Below are 25,102 nucleotides of genomic sequence, written 5' to 3' on the forward strand. Positions count from 1 at the left end.
TCCAAATAGGATATTTTCTCAAATGCATTAAGGTATATATGGAAGCAATATAAAACACAGGATGAAATCTTATCCATGACAGTTATCTATAAGTCTTGGACCTGTAGCAAATGGGTTAAAAGTAGTTAACATTTAAGATGTTCAACTCTTTCTGTCTTCTACTTGCCAGTGTCTTTTTTGACTTTAATCTGTGACAGGACTAAATTCACCAATTTTCAGAAGAGTTTCATTTCCTTGATAAACTGACATTTAAAATATTGTTCTGAAATTCACTGAGACCAGGTAGGCAGGTTAATGGTCCTTAATACTGTTAAAACTACTTCTGGATTATCACTTTTTGGCTATATGTTCATGAACAGAGTACTTAGAGCTGTTTCATTAGCTGTCACATCTGTGTTTCAGAGACTCAATAACATAGTACAATAGTACTCTCATCTCTTACAACTCAGATGTCAACATACAAACCTAGAATGCTTTTAGTACCTTAGACCAATACTCAGACTCACATAATATTTAGTTTGCAAATACTTTCTAAAAATCGTATTTTATTTTAAAGTGAGAAATAAAAGTGAAGAAGGTAATATCAAAATTGGCCCACTGACCCAGATTAGGAACCTCTGAGTCATCAATGATTTCCTACTATCACGCCTCACTTTAACCTAACAGCTACCTAAGAAATGTGGCAGAGAATGACAAGAAATAAATAATATAAAAACATACCAAGATATTAAGAGATATGAAGGATCAAATATATATCTAATAGGAGTTCTGTGGGAGACAGCAAAGAGAATGGAGGAGAGATAGCATTTAAAGAGATAATGCCTATGACTGTTTCAGAAACTATTTTAAAAAATGCAAAGTCACAGATACATGACATAATGTATCTCAAGGAGGATAAATACAAAGAAATCAGTGCAGAGATCCTTCTTATAGTAGTGTAACTGCAAAAGAGCAAGACTAAAGAGAATATTTTAAAAGTAGCCATTGAAAACAGACAGATCATATACCAAAGAAAGGTAATCAAAATGACAGAAGAGGGACTTCCCTGGTGGCGCAGTGGTTGAGAGTCCGCCTGCCAATGCAGGGGACACAGGTTAGATCCCTGGCCCAGGAAGATCCCACATGCCGCGAAGCAACTAAGCCCGTGCGCCACAACTACTGAGACTGCGCTCTAGAGCCTGTGAGCCACAACTACTGAGCCCACGTGACACAACTACTGAGCCCATGCACCACAACTACTGAAGCCTGCACACCTATATCCCGTGCTCTGTAACAAGAGAAGCCACTGCAGTGAGAAGCCCGCACACCACAACGAAGAGTAGCGCCCGATCACCACCAACTAGAGAAAGCCCGCGTGCAGCAACAAAGACCCAACACAGCCAAAAATAAAAATTAATTAGTTAAAAAAAAAAAATGACAGGAGACTTTTTATTAGGAACAATAAAATATTGAAGACTCTGGAATAAAATCTTCAAAGTGCCAAGAGGAAATAACTGGCAACCTAAAATTACCTACCCAGCAGAACTATACATCAAGAACAAGAGTGAAAAATATTAATAGACAAACAAAAATATGCCAATAAACATATGCCAACTGGAGATCCAATGGAAGGAATTTCTAGATGTATTTCAGAAAAAACAGTCTGAGTTATAAGAATGGTGAGCAAAGAAAATGGTAAACATCTATGCAAATCCAAAGAAATGATGCCAGTATTAAAGAAAAACAATAATAGTATCTAATTTGTGGCCTGAAAATAAATGACGGAACAAAAAATAATGAAGAAAATAACAATAACTAGGAGGGGGATGAATCAAGCTTAAGTGTATTAAGGCCTTACAGTGTTCAAAAGGAGAGGTAAAATGTTGTTTGACTGAATTTTTTTAAGTTACATGTGCATAGTATAATTCCCTAAAAGAACAAAAATAGGAATATTAAAAAATGGAATATGAAAAATAAAAACTCAATCAATCAAAGAAAAGCCAGGAAAAGAAAAAAGTAGTAAAGAGCAAGACAAATAAAAATAAAATTAAGATGATAGAAATAGGTCCAAATAAATCAATACTCACAGCAAATATAAACTGACTAAACCTGCCATTTAAAAGACAATGATTATCAGACTGAAATACAACAGGGATGACCTCCACAAGGCTTCCATTCAATACTGCACTGGAGGTCTTAGTTAACACAGTAATACAAAAATAATAAATTAATTAGATGCACAAGAACTGAAAAGGAAGAAACACATCTGACATACACAGAAAATATTTTTTACATCTATGAACAAATTATTAGAAATATCTTGGGGTAGAGAGGATTTTTAAAAGACACAAAAGTGGTAAACATGAAAGACTGATAAATTCTACACTAAGAATTTCGGTTCCTCAAAAGATAAAGAAATTTAAAAGAGGAGCCACAAACTGCAAGAAGATATTTCAAACATTATTATCTATACTCTAGAATATATAGAGAATTTATACAAATCAATAAGAAAAGAAAAACAAAACACTAGAAAGATGGACATAGATATTTCATAGAACAGGACATGTGTATGGCCAAATAAGCAAACAAAATGATGCTCAATCCAATTAGTAATTAGAGAAAGGCAAATTATCAATACAATGAGATACCACTTTATACCCACTCTATTGGCAAAAATCAAACATTTGGCAAGACAATGGTAGGAGGGATTATGATCGATGGGAACTCTTACACATTAATTATGGGAGTATAAATTTGTATACCCACACTTTGGAAAACAGGTGGCATTGTCTCGGAAAACTGAACATTCTTATACGTAACAACAGAGCAATTCCACTTCTAGGTACGTTTCCTAGAGGAAGCTTGCACATGTGCAAGAATGTTCATAGTAGCACTGTGTGTAACAGCAAAAACTAGAAATAATTCAATTGTGTCACCAACAGGAGACTGAATAAACTGTAGTATATTCACACAATCAGATATTACAAAGCAGTGAAAATGAATAAACTATAGCTATAAATTTAGAAACAAAATGGTAAGTTTACAATGTGAGTCCTGAGAAAACCACATACAGGTCAAAAAAAGCAAAACTAAATAATAATTTAATCTAAAAAGAGCAAATCTTTTTTTAATTGAAGTATGCCGTATGATATTATATGTTACAAGTGTCCAATATTGTGATTCACAATTTTTAAAGGTTATACTCCATTTATAGTTATTATAAAATATTGGTTATATTCCCTGTGTTTTACAATATATCCTTGTAGCTTATTTTATACTTAATAGTTTGTATCTCTTACTCCCCTATCCCTCTATTTTCCCTCCCCCTCTTCCCTCTCCCCACTGGTAACCATTGGTTTGTTCTCTCTGTGAGTCTGCTTCTCTTTTGTTATACTCACTAGTTTGTTGTATTTTTTAGATTCCGCATATAAGTGATATCATACAGTATTTGTCTTTCCCTGTCTGCCTTATTTCCCTTAGCATAATGCCCTCCAAGTCCATCCATGTCACTGCAAATAGCAAAATTTCATTCTTTTTTATGGCTGAGTAGTATTCTATTGTGTGTGTATGTTTGTGTGTGTTTACGTGTATATATATATATACATACATGCCACATATTCTTTATCCATTCATCTGTTGATGGACACTTGGGTTGCTTCCATATCTTGGCAATTGTAAATAATGCTACTATGAACACTGGGGTGCATATGTCTTTCAATTAGTGTTTTTAGTTTTTTTAAAATATATATCCAGGAGTGGAATTGCTGGATCATATGGTAGTTCAATTTTTAGTTTTTTGAGAAACCTCCACTGTTTTCCATAGTGGCTGCACCAATTTACATTCCCACTAGCAGTGCACGAGGGTTCCCTTTTCTCCACATCCTCACCAACATTTGTTATTTGTGTTCTTTTTGATGATAGCCATTCTGACAGGTGTGAGGTGATATCTCATTGTGGTTTTGATTTGTATTTCCCTAATGATTAGCATCACTTCATGTGCCTGTTGGCCATCTGTATTACCTCTTGGGAAAAATGTCTATTCAATTCTTCTGTCCATTTTTTAATCAGATTATTTGCTTTTTCATGCAATGAGCTGTTTATATATGTTGGATATCACTCCCTTATCAGTCATATCATTTGCAAATATTTTCTTCCATTCAGTAGGTTGGTCTTTTCATTTTGTTGATGGTTTCCTCTGTTGTATAAAACCTTGAAGTTTAATTAGGTCCCATTTATTTATTTTTGCTTTTATTTCCTTTGCTTTAGGAGATGGATCCAAAAAAATATTGCTCTGATTTATGTCAAAGAGTGTTCTGCCTATGTTTTCCTTTATTAAAGTATCTGGTCTTACATTTAAGTCTTTAATCCATTTTGAGTTTATTTTTATATACGGTGTTAGAGGATGTTCTAATCTCATTCTTTTACATGTAGCTCTCCAGTTTTCTCAGCACCCCTTATTGAAGTGATGAATGCTAGTTTTAACAATTTTGACTCCTTCTCCAACAAAAAGAAACCATCCTTCCCCACTGCATTCCCCCAAGCCTTTCTATGGTGGATCTTCAAGGATGTTATGCCATTTTTCACTTGTAGGCTTACATTTTATGATTAAATTAGGCACTCAAACTTCAAATGTTTTATTTTGACAGCAGTAAAACATCCACAGCTCTCTGTCTGTAAAGTCTGGCAAAACAGTATGTTACATTGTTAAGGGGATTCTTAATCTCAACATTCATAATAAGATAACAGAAACAAACATTCCAATACACTACATTTGAGGGTTTAAACTGAGGTTTAGAGTTGGTTTGTTCAGCTTAATCCTATCAAATGATAAAACGTTTTAAAACCTAATGGCAATGATTTATAACAAAAAAGGGCTGTTTCTTGTGGAAGTAACTTGGCTTATCTGGAAACTGGTATTTCACATATGTAGAGATTATAAATATGCCAAGCCCTAAATATTTCCTGTGGTGCAATGAGGAGCCAGAAGAGGCAGGGGGTGAAATAGGGCACGCAGAGAAGACTGACTCTAGCAATCCATTTACTTCATGATTTTGAAGGATTTAAGAAATCCCTTTTAAAATTTTGATGTAGCACAGAATTGAAATATATGATACTTTCTATGTGATCTGAGAAATAGAAATTTTTTGTACAAATGTGATTTGAAGCCTTAAGCACAACGGCTGGAAACATTTGAATTGTAACTCAATAGTTCCTTTTACAATTTTTTCAAGTGTTATCACTTATGTTCTTCACCTGACCTTTTCAATTACCATATAAAATAATTTAAAGGAAAGGCTCAGGAAAATCTTCAAACTGAGGAGTAACTTGCTGCTGTAACCATCCAAGGTAACGTGGCAGGCAGTACTCCAAAGAGCGGGACTTTAGGGTTTCATCTATTAAACATTAGCAACAACGCTGCAAATCTTATGCTCGGTCTCTGTCTCTCTCTCATACACACACACACACACACAAACACACACACACACATTTCTTTGTCTCTACCTCTCTGCCTATCTGTCACACACACATACACCCAAGCACACAGAATTAGAATGACAAAGCAATCTTTCTAACATGTATGCTGTTTTCAAGAGGTATAAACTATATAAATTAAGCTAGTTAAATCCAGCATTGCCGCTCACTTTAGCTTGGGACTAATTATCACAGGATTCCAAAAAGTGTCATAAACTTTCTTTTCTAGAGGACGGATATTTTTAACAATTGCCTGGGAGAAGCTCTCCCAGTTTGAAACTGTTTTGGAAACTGCCTAATACCAACTGGGTAGCTCTTTTGCTTTCTAATCATACATGGTACACAAATAAAGCCATCAAAGAGCCAGAAATAAACCTAAAGTTTTTAGAGAAACTACTGAAAAAGACTGAAGAACTGAGTAAGGTGCAAGGGAACAAGACAAGTAATGTCCTTCATATTACTAGTTGTGTTATTGGGCAAGTAAAGCAACTTTTTAAAAACATTATTATTAGACACTAAGCTTTTCACTCTAAGAGAAAAAGATACAAACATAAAACAAAAGAAAGTAATGTTAAATCTGAATTGGAACTATCCATGTGAACTCATGATATATATCTATTTATTTCTTTTGGCTCTGTCCACTGAAGCAATGACAACCAAGCAGTAATAAATTTACCAGATCTTGGTTTCTAATACCATTCCCCACTAAAAGGACCACAGCTCCTTCAAATAATTAATTCTAGATCTGGGGCAGGAAAAAAGTACAAGTGAACTTGGGCCATCCTGTTGTAACAGAAATACTAATGAGGCCATGCCACAAAGGACTCGAAGGGCTCCCAATAGCAAAATTTTAGACAATTTGGGCATCAAAAATAATACAATCATGATACATTATAATACACTGAATTAAAAAGAAATCCATAAGACCACAGTGATCTCAAAAAGGGGTTGGGAGACAGAGAGAAAAAAGAGAGGGAAAAAAGAAAAGCTCTTCTTTACATAAGAATGCCAGCTAACAAATGTAGAAGAAATAATAATATTAAAATTTCATCATTTTGTAATCCATAATGTAATTACTGATTTAGGCAACAGTCATCAATAAATACTAAAACCACTCAGTAAAAAGCAGTTGGGAAATAGTTCACCATCTTAAAGCATCACCCCACAGATTACTACTAATTTCAATGAAGAAAATAACCTTTATAATGGAGTAATTTGGCAATCACCACTTTAATCAAGGAATTAAAGTTATCAACAGTAATGGAACAACTTACATTATATCCTCCTGATCTGATGTATACAACCTGAGCTATGACTAGGGTAACCATATAATTAATCAGCCAAACAGCTTCATTTCCGAGAGTGAAAGGGGATGCTATTAATAATTATATCAAAACAATAGATATAAACTGGAATTGTCATGGACAACCCTGTATTTATCCTTATCTGAAGTATCCTTGCAAAAATATTTAAACTGAATCCAATATTGAAACATTCAGACAATTGACCTATCCTCTTCACACAAGTCTAAGTCATGAAAAACAAAAACAGGGGACTGTTCTACATTAAAAGAGACTAAAGAGACATAATAACCAAATGCAATTTGAGTTTACATGCTGCATCAGAGGAAAAGAGCTACAACAGATATTTTGGGGTTAATTAGGGAAATATGAATATGGACTGCATATTAGATATCACAGAACTTTTGTTAATTTTCTTAGAGTGATAACGGTATAGTGATTATGCAATTATTCTTAAAAGTTGTACACTTAGGTATTCAAAGGTGATGTATTGCAAAGCCTGCAACTTACTTTCAAATGGTTCAACCAAAAACATATATGATATCTAAGTACACAAACATACATATAACAGAGAAGGAAAAATAAAGCAAATGTGGCAAAATGTATGTGTATTCAATGCAACTCTTCTTGCAATACATCTGTAGGTTTGAAGTTCTTTGAAATGAAAGTTGGGGGATGGAACAATCAAAAACATGCAACATTTTTTTTCTTACCTTGTAGTCTCTCATCAGTGAATATTTTGTTTGTTTGGTTCCAGGTGCTATCTATGAATACAATTTTTTTCAGTGTTGTGTCTTTGCACTTGCTGTCATTCAAATCCTGTTCTTCAGTTTTCTTGCGTTTAATGAATGGCTTGTCAAGGTCATCATTTTTGCCTCCAACATTATTTTGAATCTTTTCTTGGAGATGAAAAGAAATTTCTTTTACTGAAACAGACTTAGGTCCAGGAAAAACAAGTGCAACCTAAAGCAAAGAAGCTTAAGTTAGTACTGTGCTATTATGATCTTTAAAATTAATAAATTCTGACTTAAAACTTTAAGAGGAAAACATATGTTGAGTATCTGAGAAACAAGCATTAGGTTCTATTATATGTGCCTCTTTAATATATATGGTAAAGTTTTTGGCTCTTCCCTAGTAATTTATAATCATAATATACTACCTAGAATTATTTCTGTACTTCAAAATAAGTTATTCACCTATTGAGAGAAGCTCAGTTAACTGTACCTTAAATCAAAAAACTAAATTCTATAATATTTCATAAGATAAAAGGCAAAGTATGGGGTACTTTGTAAAAGAACCATTGAAAAGTGCTCAATAATTAAATACCATTTTCAGCTATATAATAAGCAACGATAAAACAAATGATACAGCCAATGCTGGTGAGGAAATGGTGTAATAGGCCTTTACAGCCATTACTGACATCAGGTTTAAATAGTATAACTCTTTGTGAAAGCAATTTGGCAATTTAAGTCAAGAGTCTTGAAATGTTCATACCCTTTGGTCAAATAATTTCACATAGGGGAATTTATCTTAATAAAATAATTCTAAACACACACATACTCACAATACCCAGAATATTTGTTAAAGTATATTTATTACAGTGAAAAACTAAAACTAAAGAAATCTAACTTTCAAGGAATAATTCAGTAAATTATGGCACCTCCTTTCTTTCAGCATGTTTTTACTGAGACCTTATATACTGTACTGTATATCCAAAGTATAAAAACTCCTGCCACAAAGCAGGCATCCAGTAAATATCTGTTAAATGAACAAATGTTGATAGCATCACGGATGTTATCCTCCATACGTTTCTCTATTTCCCAAGTTTTCTTGAATGAAAATGTATCATTTTTTTTTTGAAAATGTATCATTTTTAATATGAAAAAATAAATATTAAAATAAACTTTTAAATCTTGAATTTATAAACTTCAACATTATAAAAGTTTTTCAGACATTCACGATGCATGCCTACATTTCCCCCATACCCAGTAAGCAAAGTCCAGGGCTTCTTAGTTTTCTTGGACTATAAGCATGTCACATCTTTTTATATTACCTAGCACTGTGTTCTATTTAATTGACATAGATGATAACCTAGCTGACCAGAGAAGGAAATACAAATATATTCCTAGATCCGAAACTCATATATTATTTACAAACACAACTTTCTATAAACTCAACCAAAAAATATAAATATATTGATAGGAAAGGACAAACTTACCAAGTTCTTCCTTGAACAAATGAATGTATTTTTAATTTTGCTTCCAAATTAACCATACCAACAAATGTTCCCCCAAGAGACCTAAAAGGGTTTATGTGCTTCTTTCAGAAGTATTCAAGCCCTAGTTTTTTGAGATCTATTGCAACATCACTTTTCAACAAGACCAGTTGTCACTAACGTAACCATTTCAACTATGTGAAAACCAATTAAGAATCTAGAAATGAGCAACGAAGGCCTCTGAGTAGCCAAAAGAAATATTACAAAGGCCATGTACTAATGCTTTTAATTTAGAGAGAATTTCTAAAAATCCTTCTACCTTAGTCTGTCTCTTCTTCTTCCGGAGAAATTCCAACAACATTTGTAATCTGGTTTCTCAGTTTGTATCAAATTAGACTATCTATGTGTAGTATAGGCAGGAGAATGGAGAGGAGAGAAAAGTAAAAGCAGGCCTAGTAGTATTGGCAAAGAGTAAAAACCTGAAGAAATAATGCAGACAAACAATAAAAAGTAGAAAGACAGACTCAAAAAAGCTCAACATCTAGGATCATTTGATCTTTGAAGACAATGATGAAGTAAACTGTGCATTGTTTAGTGCTATATAAGATTTAACCCTAGATCACTAAACAAAATATTAAATTATGTTCAAGTAAGTCCAGAAAGGCAATGGGGTTTAAAATTCATTTTTTGATTCAATGTGAAAAGTTGTAAAAAAAAAAATAAGCTGCCTACTTCATGGTCCTTTTCTTCATATTCTGGAATACAAGGATATGTATAAATATTCACAAATTCAGGTGCTAAGAGTTTTGCATGTACAGCAGTGCTTTTGCCGTCTGTTTCATTTGGATGTTTAATGATGTCAATCTTCAATGGAAGCTAAAATTTAAAGAAAAAAGACAAATGAACAAAACAAATATAAAAATTCTAATTTTTACATTAACAAAAATGGTCTTTAAAGCTTAAATAGCAAGCTCACACTAAGATCCTATAAATACACTTATGGATTGAAAAGCCATACTTTTCTATAACAAATACTAAGAATGGTAACAGTCATAAAGGAAACACAAATTTATTCCTCAGTATTGTTAATCATGTACTAGAACAACTATTTTCAACTCATTTAACATAGAATCTTGTCTTATAGCAATGTTCCAATGTCACTTTCATTTAAATCACATTGGCACTGAGTCATATTCTTTGCATTTCAATATCTGTGCCAAGAACATTTTTTATAATTCCTATAAACTTTTAGGTCTATTAATTTTACAATATATTAAAAGGAAACATAAGTTTGGGCAAAAGCTTTAGATCTAAAACTCAAGCTAAAATTTTGTTCCTTAAACATCTTCTGAGGTCAAAGGTATTATCTTTTATTTTAACATCATGATTCTCAGCATAATTAACAGCACAAGTGAAATTAATTATTAACTGGAAAAAACAGTAACAGAATGGTTCTAGGAGGTACACTCTTTATATAAGAAATAACTCTCTTCAAAATCATTTTGCCTATTTTCCTTAAGATTTCATTATTTAATTACTATGAACTATGTCCTGTCTCTATGCAAAAATAATATTATCTGCAAATTTCTTGAGTTAGATTTTTCTATTATTTCACTGACTTGTTTGGTTTAGTTTTCTGTATAATGCTTGTACAAGTCCTGCATTCAGCCATGATTATGAAAATAGAAGACAAGTCATATCTCCATTATATATAAGAAACTCTCTGAGATGGATTCTTTGCTGTAGAGGTCAAATGACTTATTTGTTATGATAAGCATTCTTCCAGCTCCCATCCCACACTAAAAGGCAAGAATCTAGGCATTTACCCTGGGGCACATAGCTATTTTACCCCGGTTACAAAATAGTTACAAAACTATTTTTCTTGTTTTTTAAAACAGCTTTATTAAAGAGATAAAATTGATACAATAAACTAAACATATTTAAAGTGTACAATCTAATGAGTTTTAACATGTTACACCTTTGCACTCATCACCACAATGAAGATAATGAACAAATCCATCACCCCCAAAAGTCTTCCTGTGCCTCCCTCCTTCCCCTTTTCCCCATCAACTACCACCCACAGTCCTTAGACAACCATTGATCTGCTACCACTATAGGTTAGTTTGTATTTTCTAGAACTTTGTATAAATGAAATCATAAAATATGTACTCTTTTCATCTGCTTTCACTTAGAATAATTATTGTGAGATTCTTCCATGCTGTGTGTATCATTAACTCCAGAACTATTTTTTAAAGGGGCAGTTGCTGTATGCTACTAGATGACCCCAACGGTACATAGTTTATCTTTCAGGATGATTATATGGAAAGAGGACAGTATATACCCTAGAAGGGCCATAAATATCCCAAATAGTTTTCAACCTAGGGTTTCAAACCCCATGTCTCCTACCCTCCCACTTAGGCCTAGTGATCATTTATAAGTTGGAGCCAATTGCTTCAAATCATCAAACCAACTTCTAGTTACAGAAAATTTGCCATCTAAGTAGGCAGTTCACAAACGATTTTACATCAGTCTACCTCTGGCTGAACTCTACATCAGACTTTCCTCATGATGCTCAGTCCCAGCTGATACTACATTCCCTTTCCCCAGTGTCTCTCAGTACCAGCTCAGCATTATCTTAGCCCAAGTAAGGTAGGAAAGAGGAAAGAAGAAAAGAAAGCAGGTCATGACAAAGTATTCTAATACTAATGAAACTGACTTTCTAATACGGCTGATGAGGATAGCTGAAAATTCCAAAGGTAATCACCAACATTTCTGATCAGCTGGCTATCTCTGAAGGACATCATTTAAATCAAAAATGCAGGACTGAATGTTATTAATGTATTTTACAAATCATGAACCTAGCTATTACGGACTTAACATCTACAAGTTTAAAACAATTATGCAAAATTTGTGCTCAAGAAGTATTCCTGGGTGCCAGTCTAGGTATCTTTAGTTACCCCTGAGTAAGCCTGAGAGTTATGATACTATGAAACAAAAGGCCGGACACGGGTCAAATCATGGAAATAGGTAAATATATTTTTGTGCTCTAGTTCACACATTTTAAGGGAAGATACATCTTAAATAATGACAGGGTGCAGAGTAATACCACTAGAGTTGACCAGACTGAGTTCAAGTAGAGATGTTCTGTTTTCAAACATTTAAAGAAGATCAATCTGTTCTCTAACATCTATGTTTCCTATAAGAGATTTACCACAAATCTTTCTGCCCAAATTTATCAAAATGCCATTAGCAGAAAAACCTAAGCCTTTTTCCATGTGATTATCAACTTTCCCAAAGAGAGTCTTCTCAATTCTAGGACTCTAATAGAGCTGAAACTTTCTTTTATCTTATGGGTTTTTTTTCTCCTTTTTTAAAAAAAAACCAAGAGCACCTTTTACCTTTGCTTTGTCACGACATTTAAAAAATTATACTCTGCATTAAAAAGATACATATTTATGAATTTTATCCCTAGACTAAAATTTATAGCTTGGGAGGTACTTACTCATTATATAGTCATCTTCCCTTCCCAAGCAGGCTATCTAAAAGCAAATGCTAAACAATTTGTAAAAATAAAAATAAAGTAGAAATTAGAAAGAAAATTTTGTAGAGTTTTTATTACTACTAATAGTAATAGTATTTTAGTATTTATATTAACATACAAAACTTTATTTCTGGCAATTAAAATAAAACACTTCAGAAAACTCTGCACCATCCAGTAGGCCATTTAGAGTTGATCAAACTCTTGGCATAGTGTTTTGAGTCATTTTGATTAAATAGTGGACATCAGACCACTGATTTGAAAAACAATCCTCAATTATTAAATTCCTATGAAAACATTAGCTCTGCCAATATATTATTAACTTTTATTATTCTGATCTTCAATCCTTTTGAACAAAATATATCTTAAGATAAAACTTTTAATGGGATGTTTTCTATATGTGGCTATGACATAAATAGAAGATGAAATGATTCTGTGTATACCTCCAAAACTATACTTCAAAATGTAATATTCTTATAAGATAATGGCAACTTAAAAAGAATTATTGTCCTCAGGCTCTCAGTTTTTCTGAGGTAACTGTGAAGTTGATTGGATTCCATTCTTACTTATTCTTGCCAGTAAACTTTCCAATAGCCTATAAGAGTGATCTGAGACCCCTAAGCAGACCATGGACTTGCCAAGGTGACATGCAGGCTAAACTACAATTCAAGTAACAAAATATGAGTGTTAAAGTATTTTTCTTACTTGAAAATTTAAATGAACCTTAAAATCACTACATTAAATATCTTTAAATATAGTTACAACTTATTTTCTTACTGGCAAGTTCTAATGAGTCCATGTGTAGATTTGGTCTCTTTAAAGTCCTAACAGGCAGCAGTCAAATTTCATACACTATTTGATTTACTCCTAAAGTTCAGGTCACTGTTAGGCAAGTTAACATACACATAATAAATTTTTTGATTATGTAGACATGATGGTCTACAGACCTTTTATCTACTCAAAAATAGTCTTGGTAAGCAACAAGTATAAGGTAAGCAATCAATTCAAATCAATTTTTAAAATCTGGCTTAAAATCACAACAATTATAACACAGCCCAATGAGTAGGTCTTAGTCTTTTCAATTTTAGTTTTGTTTAGTTTTGGTCACTGACATGTGCTCCATCTCCACGTACAGGATGGGGCTAAACTCATGATTTTGCCTAAGCAAAAATCAACCCTAGTTCCTTCAGGATATGTTTTCTCAAAGGGTAGTCCAAGGCCCTTGAGGTAGTTTTTGAGGCTCCTTCATGCAGTCTGTAAACTTGTCTCTTGTAGTATTCAAGTTTATACCACGTTTTTTCCTATGTAGTAAATGAATTATAATCATTAATTTAAAAAAGTAACTGATTTCATTAAAAACAAGAGCATTCATCTCAGATTCAAGTGTTTTGGCAACGTGTGCCTCTTTTTCTAGAGACGAGGAAAAAAAATATAGGTTTACCAGTCTACAGGATTAAACTTTCTATTAATATAATTAATTTTCATAATGATACCATTTATCAAGCTTATCAGTTATATTAGAGTAGGTATATATAAGATGTGTTTTTAAAATCTATTTTCCTACTTCCAAACAATTAAATTTCTCACCAACCTTCACACGTGGTATCTGTTCAATAGGTACATTCTCAACTGGGACATAACATGTATAGCAGTAGAACATTCTTGAACCACCACACTTGAGACATTTTGATCTTCCATTTTGCTGAGCTTTTTGAAGAACTTCTTGAGATGCTAAGCATAAGTTTTGAAGAGGATCTTCTGCAGCTATGGATGTAGTTTGTGACTGTTGTATTTCCACAAATTTTGAATTATCTTCTTCCCTTTCTTTGAGAAATATAGGTGTGTTGAGAGACATTTTTCATTCAAACCAAAGTTTAACTTTTATTTCTAAAACACATATCATAGATGCACTGAAAAAAAAAGTGGGGGGCAAAATAAAAAACAGAAAACATTTTACTCACTGTTTCTACCAAAAAAAATTAGTCAATTTAATTCACAACTGTGTGCTGTTTTTAGTATTTATTAACAAACGTTAATAAGTTTTTTAAACCACTAAATTAGCATGCTTTAAAATATAAAATTAAAAAGCAATAAATTCAAAACAATAAATTACCCTTTTAAGCTATTCCCTCCGTAAAAATAGGAAGGCTCTTGCCTAGAAAAATTATTTCAAATATAAAGTTTAGGTATGAACGATCTATTTTTCAGTGACTATTTTTGTTCCAGAAACAGTAATTTTGTTTATTAGGAATGTAATGTTTTAATGTTAGTATCAGCCAGGAGAGTATTCAACCCTGTAAGCTCTGACTTTCAATTAATATTACGTGATATCACATCTCAGTCTGAATGCTAATGAAAATACAAGGTTCCAGTGAAATCAGTAAAATTTAGTTGGTTATGTTCTAAAAGATGTAGTCTTCTCCAACATAAATTAAAACACATAAAAATATAACTAAACATCCATTAAAATGAGAGGCATTCATTACCAATTATAACTTGTAAAATATCCCAAAAGGTGAAATAGATGACTATATATAAAGATATAATGCATACATATAAAGATTAAAGTGTAATCTTATAAATGTTAAAATTTTACAGAGTAACATCAATGTTCACCCACTCTAAGAATTCACACTGCTTTGCAAAAATATATACCATTCAGATTCTTCAGTTCTAGAGGTAAAATAGTAATTTTCCCACTTAAATATTTCCTTCAAAGAAGGATGATGGCTGCCAAAACTGTTATTCAAATATTTTGTAAGCACAATATACTTCGAGGGAGAAAAGAGACTGGGGCCCTTTTGATTTGATATGCATTCCAAAGCTGTAAAATGATTCTCATATTCTAAAGCCTTATGGCATTGTGGTGTTTAACTATGAGACTCCAGGCACTTTGAGTACAAACACTGACAGGAGAAACACTGTGACTGCAACAGAAAACGTTCTGTGGTCTCCCAAATAGAAAGTGAACAGAGTCCAGTGGAACATAATATACAACATAATTTACTGACAAGAAGTTAGTGATACTAATTTAATTAATCATCAGGAGCTTTTTATAGATTGTAAATCGCAGGGAGCTTAAGACCCAAATAAGGAAGTACAAAGAAAAAAGATGCTAGTCATAGAAGGAAAAGTAAAATATACTTGCCAAATTTACCCAAGGGGAAAGCCAAAATACAATAAATATTTTTGACGTGTACTGATTAGGTACAGGTTTACATTTTGGGTTGCTCAGAGAAAGTGATATTTGAAAATGATGATCCAACCCCTTCTCCTTGCCTCACAAATGGAAAACATTATCTGACCTCCACTCCAAATCATCTACCTAAAAATGGCTTTTATCTTTGTCAATATGCCCTCAATGACTGGGAAAGTGCAGGACATTAAGCTGCCACCTTTTCTTGAGGCTCAGATCCTTTTAACATTGCATGACAGTCTTCGACCTTATCTCTAGGAAAATGAACTTAGAGACACAATATTTTGCACACAATTTCAGGTGGTTTGCAGATTTCTAGAGTCCATCTACAAATCTGGGTAAAGAAATCTTGCCTAAGATCAAAAATTCATTCTAGGGCTTCCCTGGTGGTGCGGTGGTTGAGAATCTGCCTGCTAATGCAGGGGACACGGGTTCGACCCCTGGTCTGGGAAGATCCCACATGCCGCGGAGCAACTGGGCCCGTGAGCCACAACTGCTGAGCCTGTGCGTCTGGAGCCTGTGCTCCGCAACAAGAGAGGCCGCGATAGTGAGAGGCCCGCGCACCGTGATAAAGAGTGGCCCCCACTTGCCGCAACTAGAGGAAGCCCTAGCACAGAAACGAAGACCCAACACAGCCAAAAAATTAAATAAATAAAACTCTACCATGAATGTAATATTAAAAAAAAAAAAAAATCATTCTAAGGACAGGAGCAGCCTTAAAAGACTGGGAAGAGATCCTATTAGTCTCCAGAAATCGGAGCTACAAATCCTTTGTTGGCCAACAAAAGGTCAGCTCTCACAAGCCAACAGGTCTCATCACCACACTTAGGAAGTTAATTGATACCTAAATCCTCTTGGTTTGGGTTTGTTCTGGTGTTGCCTGAGGTTCTTAAAAACATTTTTAGGCTAAGTCTTGGGTTATCCAGGTCATGGGGCTCAACCCAAAAAAGAAATTGGAGTGGTCTAATTCAACCTGACTCCATTTCTCTGGGTATTCCAGTAGCTATGTAGGGGTTTGCATGTGCTGCCATACCAGGCCTACTGGGGAAGTATGCAGTCCCCAAGGGTGTCGTGAAAGTCAATGTGGTTGCCTGACATTCAATGAAAAACTGCTGGTGAGTTTTTCTAGAGCTCCAAAGTGCACTCCTCCTGAGATGCCTCAGAAATATCCCCCTATATTTCACTTGGACTTCCATCCATATAACTAAATGAATATCAGCAAAGCCTTATATAAAATGTCCTTCCTCTACAAAAATCAGACAACACAAATACCTTAAGACAGTGACAGGGAAATGCCTATGGCTCCCCACCTTGCCCCGCCTACACACTCTCACCTACGGCTGAGGTGGCTACACAGAAGAGGCGGGCAGTTCCAAGTTAGGGAAGGTTCCCTCCAAAGGTCTCTAAAACCATATGACCAGGATATCTGTCCTGACCTAATCAACAGCCTGTCTCTAATATGTACAAATCATTTGTTGCAAACATGATGATTCAGAACTTTCAAAACATACTTGTTAACATCAAATATGTGTGGGAAATACAAGTGAAGTGGTAGGGGTTATTGAGAAAACATTAAAAAACTTTATTCCTAAGAAATTAACAAATATTTTTACCTTGATGGTTCACCCATCATTCTGCAACCTGGGTTGAAAACAAATTAATTTTTTTCTCCTTCTACCCTCTTTACCCCCCAACTTAATTACTCTATCAAGTTGTATCAATTCCACCTTGCACATAATCCTCTATTTTTAGTCTCAAAAGTCAGGACTCTAGATGGCCCATGGCAATCTCTTACACCTCTTTACTTTCATGCACTTATTACTAGTTCCACATACTTAAGGAAAAATGTACTTTAATTTGGAGTTACCTTTTAGTGAAACTATCCCTCCTAGCAGTCAGCTCTCCAAGAGCAGAATTCTTTACGGATCTGTCCTATTCCTATGTCTTAGGGCAGCATGAGGAATTCAACAAATACTTGTTAACTAAATCAAAACCATTCTGAAAAAGAAGTATCCACTATGCACCTGCTACTGAAGTATATGACAAACCTTTATGGGCCATCTGCAGCATGGCAGAATTAGCAGCCTGGCAGATTTTTTTTTTTTTTTTTCTAAAATAAAAATGGAAAAGGCTCCTAGCTACAAGTTGACTCACTTCCCAATGGAACATTATATAAAACTCCCCTATCCTGTACTTTGGACCAATTCAGTACTAGATAAAACCCACTCCAATGCTTTTCCCCCTATTTTTAAGAACCTGGTCACATATGTACAGGTCCAACATCCATGTTTAAAAACCCAAGGTACCAACTTTTTCATACAGGTTAACAGCACCCTCCATACACACCACCCAACATGTGGTAGAAAGACTGTCTTGCCTTACTTTTTCATGGTACATTGGGGCTCCGACAGAAGTAATTCTTAAAATATTGTGGCTTCGAGCAGCGATTTTATCATCCAACTTCGTGGAACTGGCAGCTTGCAGTGTTAATATACTTCCCGACTTATCCTACATTCCCCCCAAATAATTCAGACATAAGGAACAGCCTCTTTGCTTATTATGTAATCATAACCTTAATATTTTAAATACATTGCATGGCACACTATGTCTGTATTAAGTTTCTCCTTCCCTGATAACCAATGCCCCACAAACCACTCCAAACACTAAAAAATAAAGAATAGGGTTCCTAGGGTACTAACTTTGCCTGGACAGACTTTTCTCGGGGTGGAATGCACTGAAAAAAAATTTTTTTAGGGAAAATTTGGGCACCCTTTTCCCAGAGGGCCCGCAAGATCTTAAAAATGCAAGCGCCCGCGCAGAAACCAGGTCCCCGCTCACAAAGCGACACCCGGCACGACCTCCGGCAGGGCCCGGCCAAGGAGCGTCCACTCCCGCAGCTGCCGGGCTCCGGCCAGACGGCTGGTCCCCACAGAGGCGCGGAGACCCAAACGAGGGATCTCGGTGGCACTCACACCTGCACAACCTGCGGGTCCTCGCACGGCTCCACGCGTCTTCCGCTCCGCCCAGGACCGCTGCGCGCGCACGGCCCTCGTCCCGCCGGGCGCGGCGGAGCGCTTTCCGGGCGACACCGGAGGGAGGAGCCCAGGCGTTGCTAAGGCCGTTGCTAGGGCCGGGCTCAGCGCGGGCCCCTTTGGCAAAGGTAACGGGCGGGGACGGAAAACGGTAACGGGCTTAGACAGAAAGTCCCGCCTCTGCGTCTCTAGTGGTCGGTGGTGTCGCCCTTTTCTGGAGAGACGGGATGGAAGACCAGGACCCCGCTCCGTGAGACTGACCCGGACCACTAAAGTGGGACGCGGTTCTCGAAACAAACTGTCAAGGTGCAGTTGCAGTGAGTTGTGAAAAATGCGGTTCCTACAGAACACTTCCCCATTTACCAATTCCCAAAATATTTTAGGCGTGAGAACTTTGTTCTATTACTTTTTTTAAGGCTATGTCAAGAGAAGTATTTCGTGCGCTGCATAGTAATGAATGCTGTTAGAAAAATTATATCTTGATACTTTGGTTTGCTTTAAAACTACACGTGTAGAGTTGGGACTGCTTTGTGCACTTTTCCAGTTTGAAATTAAGTGTAATATGTGGATGGATTATTAAACCATTTGTCCTTGCCCCACCTCAAAGAAAATCCAAACAGAAGGAGTGCATGTTGACAATTGTGAGATTTAGAAACACAGTGACCGGATATTGAGCAATGGATTTATTGAATACTCTGAATTTAGCAAGAGATAAAAGACAGAACCTTACCCTAGAGGACCTTACGTATCAAGTTAAGCGTGGGTAGTACAGAAAATACAATATGACTAATAAATTATAGGACTTTCAAAAGAGCTCAGAGTGGTCAATGAAGTTTTATTGGCTGAACTTGAGAAAAGCCTTGAAGAATGATTATGGTTTAGGGCAGTGTTATTCAAAGGGATGGTGTGGGTCCCATTGGTGGAGGTCCCATTTGTAAGCAAGGAAATCTATTTAGTCACAACTACACTTTTTAAAAAATGAAATGGTCTAGTGTGGAAATATCAGTGCATGGCACTTGGTAAAGTTAAGTTTTGCTTTATGGAGTTTTAAATTATGTAGGTATGCATGTATGTGTGCATTAGGTCATGTTTATAAAATGGATTTCTCATTGTGTGTTTCTCTTAAAAAGTTTGAAAGCCACTGCTTTAGGGGGAAAGAAGAGTAGCAATAGCAAAGTCTCCAAGCCAATAATAAATAATTCACACCTTTATCTTTTTAAACTAATTTAGTTCAAGCACACAGGTTAAAAAGCAAATGATTCTGTTTATTAATCAGAGTATTGGGTTACTATTGCTATGTGATAAATTACTCCAAAATATGGTGGCTTAAAACAACCATTTTATTATGTTCATGAATTTTGTGTTCAGTAGAACATAGAGGAACAGCTTTTTTCCTGATAACTCAGCTGTGAAAACTGAATGCTAGCAGAGCTCCGGTGTGTAGCCTCCCCATGTGGCCTGGGCTTCCCCACAGTATGGCAGTGGGGTAACCAGACTTCTTAGCCTAGGACCAGTGCTCCAAAGTCAAATGTTGCAATGAACAAGGCAGAAACTACATGTTCTTTTCTAACCTAGTCCCCAAAAGTAACACAGCATTACTTCTCTCACATTCTTTTTATTATAAGTGAGTTTCAGGGCATGTCTAGATTTTAGGTGAGGGGACGTAGATGCCACTTCTCAAAAGATTGTCAAGGAATTTGTGGCTGTTTTTTTTTAAAACCAACACACTGAATTTACTGCTGTCACAGAAAACCCCCAAATTTCAGTGGTTTCATACAATAAATTTTTATTTCTCACAAGAAATCCATTGTGGCTATCACTAGTCAGATGAAATGTTAAACTTAAGAATGTAGGTTTCTTTTTATTTTTAGTGGTTGTGCTGTCTCCTACAACTTGGAGCCACAGCTTACCTGTCAAGAAAGAAAGCACGGTGAATCACACAAAAATTTTAGAGGTCAGCCCTAAAAATGGCATATGTCACTTTGCCCACATTTCATTGGCCAGAATTTAATCCAAGTTCCGCTCTAACTGCAAGGGAGCCTCAGAAATGTAGAGAAACATACAGGTGTTGGTGAGCAATAACAGTTTGCCACATTCTAAGTTTTTAACCAAAACCCTGTAGTCCCCAACCCCTCCTCTTATCTCAATTCTTTTCTTGAAAGGAAAATTCTTTCAGGTATTTTAGATACTTCTGTTATTTACTCCATATGTCAAAATATACTGCAGTTTCTAGATTTTTCACTTTCTGAAAGAAGGCAGTGATAAAGCTCTTTTATAACACCACTCCCAGGTGTGTGAACATTCCTTCTCTCCCTACCCCTACACACTCTTATCTCCTCACCTCTCAATGCTGTAGTATCACAGTTTTTGTTTAAATTAACATTTGTAAGTATTATTCAAGCATGAGCCACATATGATCACGTTAACATTTTTTTTTGGCAGTCTCTTTTTTTTTTAACATCTTTATTGGAGTATAATTGCTTTACAATGGTGTGTTAGTTTCTGCATTATAACACAGTGAATCAGCTATACATATACATATACCCCATATCTCCTCCCTCTCACGTCTCCTTCCCACCCTCCCAATTCCACCCCTCTAGGTGGTCGCAAAGCACCGACTGATCTCCCTGTGCTATGTGCCTGCTTCCCATTAGCTATCTATTTTACATTTGGTAGTGTATATATGTCCATGCCACTCTCTCATTTCATCCCAACTTACCCTTCCCCCTACCCATGTCCTCAAGTCCATTCTCTACATCTGCATCTTTATTCCTGTCCTGCCCTGAGGTTCTTCAGAACCACTCTTTTTTTTTTTTTTTAGATTCCATATATATATGTTAGCATACGGTATTTGTTTTTCTCTTTCTAACTTCACTCTGTATGACAGACTCTAGGTCCATCCACCTCACTATGAATAACTCAATTTCGTTTCTTTTTATGGCTGAGTAATATTCCATTGTATATATGTGCCACATCTTCTTTATCCATTCCTCTGTCGATGGACACTTAGGTGGCTTCCATGTCCTGGCTATTGTAAATAGAGCTGCAATGAACAATGTGGTACATGACTCTTTTTCAATTATGGTTTTCTGAGGGTATATGCCCAGTACTGGGATTGCTGGGTCATATGGTAGTTCTATTTTTAGTTTTATAAAGAACCTCCATACTGTTCTCCATAGTGGCTGTATCAATTTACATTCCCACAAACAGTGCAAGAGGGTTCCCTTTTCTCCACACCCTCTCCAGCATTTATTGTTTGTAGATTTATTGATGATGGCCATTCTGACTGGTGTGAGGTGATACCTCATTTTAGTTTTGATTTTCATTTCTCTAATGATTAGTGATGTTCAGCATTCTTTCATGTGTTTGTTGGCAATCTGTATATCTTCTCTGGAGAAATGTCTATTTAGGTCTTCTGCCCATTTTTGGATTGGGTTGTTTTTTTGATATTGAGCTGCATGAGCTGCTTGTATATTTTGGAGATTAATCCTTTGTCAGTTGCTTCATTTGCAAATATTTTCTCCCATTCTGAGGGTTGTCTTTTCGTCTTGTTTATGTTTTCCTTTGCTGTGCAAAAGCTTTTAAGTTTCATTAGGTCCCATTTGTTTATTTTTGTTTTTATTTCCATTTCTCTAGGAGGTGGGTCAAAAAGGATCTTGCTGTGATATATGTCATAGAGTGTTCTGCCTATGTTTTCCTCTAAGAGTTTTATAGTGTCTGGCCTTACATTTTGGTCTGTAATCCATTTTGAGTTTATTTTTGTGTATGGTGTTAGGGAGTGTTCTAATTTCATTCTTTTACATGTAGCTGTCCAGTTTTCCCAGCACCACTTATTGAAGAGGCTGTCTTTTCTCCATTGTATATTCTTGCCTCCTTTATCAAAAATAAGGTGACTATATGTGCGTGGGTTTAACTCTGGGTTTTCTATCCTATTCCATTGGTCTATATTTCTGTTTTTGTGCCAGTACCATACTGTCTTGATTACTGTAGCTTTGTAGTATAGTCTGAAGTCAGGGAGCCTGATTCCTCCAGCTCCGTTTTTCTTTCTCAAGATTGCTTTGGCTATTTGGGGCCTTTTGTGTTTCCATACAAATTGTGAAATTTTTCGTTCTAGTTCTGTGAAAAATGCCATTGGTAGTTTGATAGGGAGTGCATTGAATCTGTAGATTGCTTTGGGTAGTATAGTCATTTTCACAATATTGATTCTTCCAATCCAAGAACATGGTATACCTCTCCATCTGTTTGTATCATCTTTAAATTCTTTCATCAGTGTATTATAGTTTTCTGCATACAGGTCTTTTGTCTCCTTAGGTAGGTTTATTCCTAGGTATTTTATTCTTTTTGTTACAATGGTAAATGGAAGTGTTTCCTTAATTTCTCTTTCAGATTTTTCATCATTAGTATATAGGAATGCCAGAGATTCCTGTGCATTAATTTTGTATCCTGCTACTTTACCAAATTCATTGACTAGCTCTACTAGTCTTCTGGTAGCATCTTTAGGATTCTCTATGTATAGTATCATGTCATCTGCAAACAGTGACAGCTTTACTTCTTTTCCAATTTGGATTCCTTTTCTTTTTCTTCTTTGATTTCTGTAGCAAAAACTTCCAAAACTATGTTGAATAATACTGGTGAGAGTGGACAACCTTGTCTTGTTCCTGATCTTAGAGGAAATGGGTTCAGTTTTTCACCATTGAGAACGATGTTGGCTGCGGGTTTGTCATATATGGCCTTTATTATGTTGAGGTGAGTTCCCTCTATGCCTGCTTTCTGTAGGGTTTTTATCATAAACGGGTGTTGAATTTTGTCAAAAGCTTTTTCTGCATCTGTTGAGATGATCATATGGTTTTTCTTCTTCAGTTTGTTAATATGGAGTGTCACATTGATTGATCTGTGTATATTGAAGGATCCTTGCATTCCTGGGATAAACCCCACTTGATCATGGTGTATGATCCTTTTAATGTGCTGTTGGATTCTGCTTGCTAGTATTTTGTTGAGAATTTTTGCATCTGTGCTCATCAGTGATATTGGCCTGTAGTTTTCTTTTTTGGAGACACCTTTGTCTGGTTTTGGATTTGGGGCGATGGTGACCTCGTCGAATGACTTTGGGAATGTTCCTCCCTCTGCTATATTTTGGAAGAGTTTGAGAAGGATAGGTGTTAGCTCTTCTCTACATTATAGAATTCACGTGTGAAGCCATCTGGTCCTGGGCTTTTGTTTATTGGAAGATTTTTAATCACAGTTTCAATTTCAGTTATTGTAATTGGTCTGTTTATATTTTCTATTTCTTCCTGGTCAGTCTTGGAAGGTTGTGCTTTTCTAAGAATTTGTCCACTTCTTCCAGGTTGTCCATTTTATTGGCATATAGTTGCTTGTAGTAATCTGTCATGATCCTTTGTATTTCTGCAGTGTCAGTTGTTACTTCTCCTTTTTCATTTCTAATGCTATTGATTTGAGTCTTCTCTCTTTTTTCTTGATGAGTCTGGCTAATGGTTTATTAATTTTGTTTATCTCCTCAAAGAACCAGCTTTCAGTTTTATTGATCTTTGCTATTGTTTTCTTCATTTCTTTTTTATTTATTTCTGATCTGATCTTCATGATTTCTTTCCTTCTGCTAACTTTAGGCTTTTTTTTGTTCTTCTATCTCTAATTGCTTTAGGTGTAAGGTTAGGTTGTTTATGTGAGATGTTTCTTGTTTCTTTAGATAGGATTGTATTGCTATAAACTTCCCTCTTAGAACTGCTTTTGCTGCATCCCATAGGTTTTGGGTCATCGTGTCTCCATTGTCATTTGTTTCTAGGTATATTTTGATTTCCTCTTTGATTTCTTCAGTGATCTCTTGGTTATTTAGTAGCATGTTGTTCAGCCTCCATGTGTTTGTATTTTTTACAGATTTTTTTCCTGTAGTTGATACCTAGTCTCATAGCGTTGTGGTTGGAAAAGATACTTGATATGATTTCAATTTTCTTAAATTTACCAAGGCTTGAATTGTGACTCAAGATATGATCTATCCTGGAGAATGTTCCATGAGCACTTGAGAAGAAAGTGGATTCTGTTGTTTTTGGAGGGAATGTCCTATAAATATCAGTTAAGTCCATCTTGTTTAATGTGTCATTTAAAGCTTCTGTTTCCTTATTTACTTTCATTTTGGATGATTTGTCCACTGGTGAAAGTGGGGTGTTAAAGTCCCTTACTATGATTGTGTTACTGTCGATTTCCTCTTATATGGCTGTTAGCAGTTGCCTTATGTATTGAGGTGCTCCTATGTTGTGTGCATAAATATTTATAATTGTTATATTTTCTTTTTGGATTGATCCCTTGATCATTATGTAGTGTCCTTCTTTGTCTCTTGTAATAGTCGTTATTTTA

The 25,102-nt window shown here is 35.4% G+C and overlaps 2 protein-coding genes across 13 annotated transcripts in view; one reads left to right on the top strand and one right to left on the bottom strand.

The window, feature by feature from the left end:
- DTWD1 (DTW domain containing 1) overlaps positions 1 to 18,793 on the bottom strand; it is a 50,346-nt gene extending 31,553 nt beyond the window's left edge. For 2 of the 5 annotated variants that reach the window (XR_014261412.1, XM_082453052.1), the window contains exons 1-4: positions 18,676 to 18,793; positions 14,097 to 14,415; positions 9,700 to 9,843; positions 7,466 to 7,715 (exon numbers count right to left, since the gene is read on the bottom strand). Coding sequence is in view for 3 of the 5 variants with exons in the window: in XM_082453052.1 (XP_082309178.1) it covers positions 7,466 to 7,715; positions 9,700 to 9,843; positions 14,097 to 14,360 (658 nt within the window). In the remaining 2 variants the exon portion in view is untranslated. The other 3 variants (XM_082453054.1, XR_014261413.1, XM_082453053.1) reach the window with 3 other exon arrangements.
- A 107-nt stretch (positions 18,794 to 18,900) lies between these two features.
- Positions 18,901 to 25,102, top strand: part of FAM227B (family with sequence similarity 227 member B) — a 263,560-nt gene continuing 257,358 nt past the window's right edge. For 6 of the 8 annotated variants that reach the window (XM_082453039.1, XM_082453033.1, XM_082453032.1 and 3 more), the window contains exon 1: positions 18,901 to 19,039. The gene's annotated coding sequence lies outside the window, so the exon portion shown is untranslated. Of the gene's footprint in view, positions 19,051 to 25,102 lie in introns of all 8 variants that reach the window. The other 2 variants (XM_082453035.1, XM_082453034.1) reach the window with 2 other exon arrangements.

This window comes from Balaenoptera physalus (genome assembly GCF_965194825.1).
Source record: "Balaenoptera physalus genome assembly, chromosome: 2".
NCBI classification, from domain to species: Eukaryota; Metazoa; Chordata; class Mammalia; order Artiodactyla; family Balaenopteridae; genus Balaenoptera; species Balaenoptera physalus.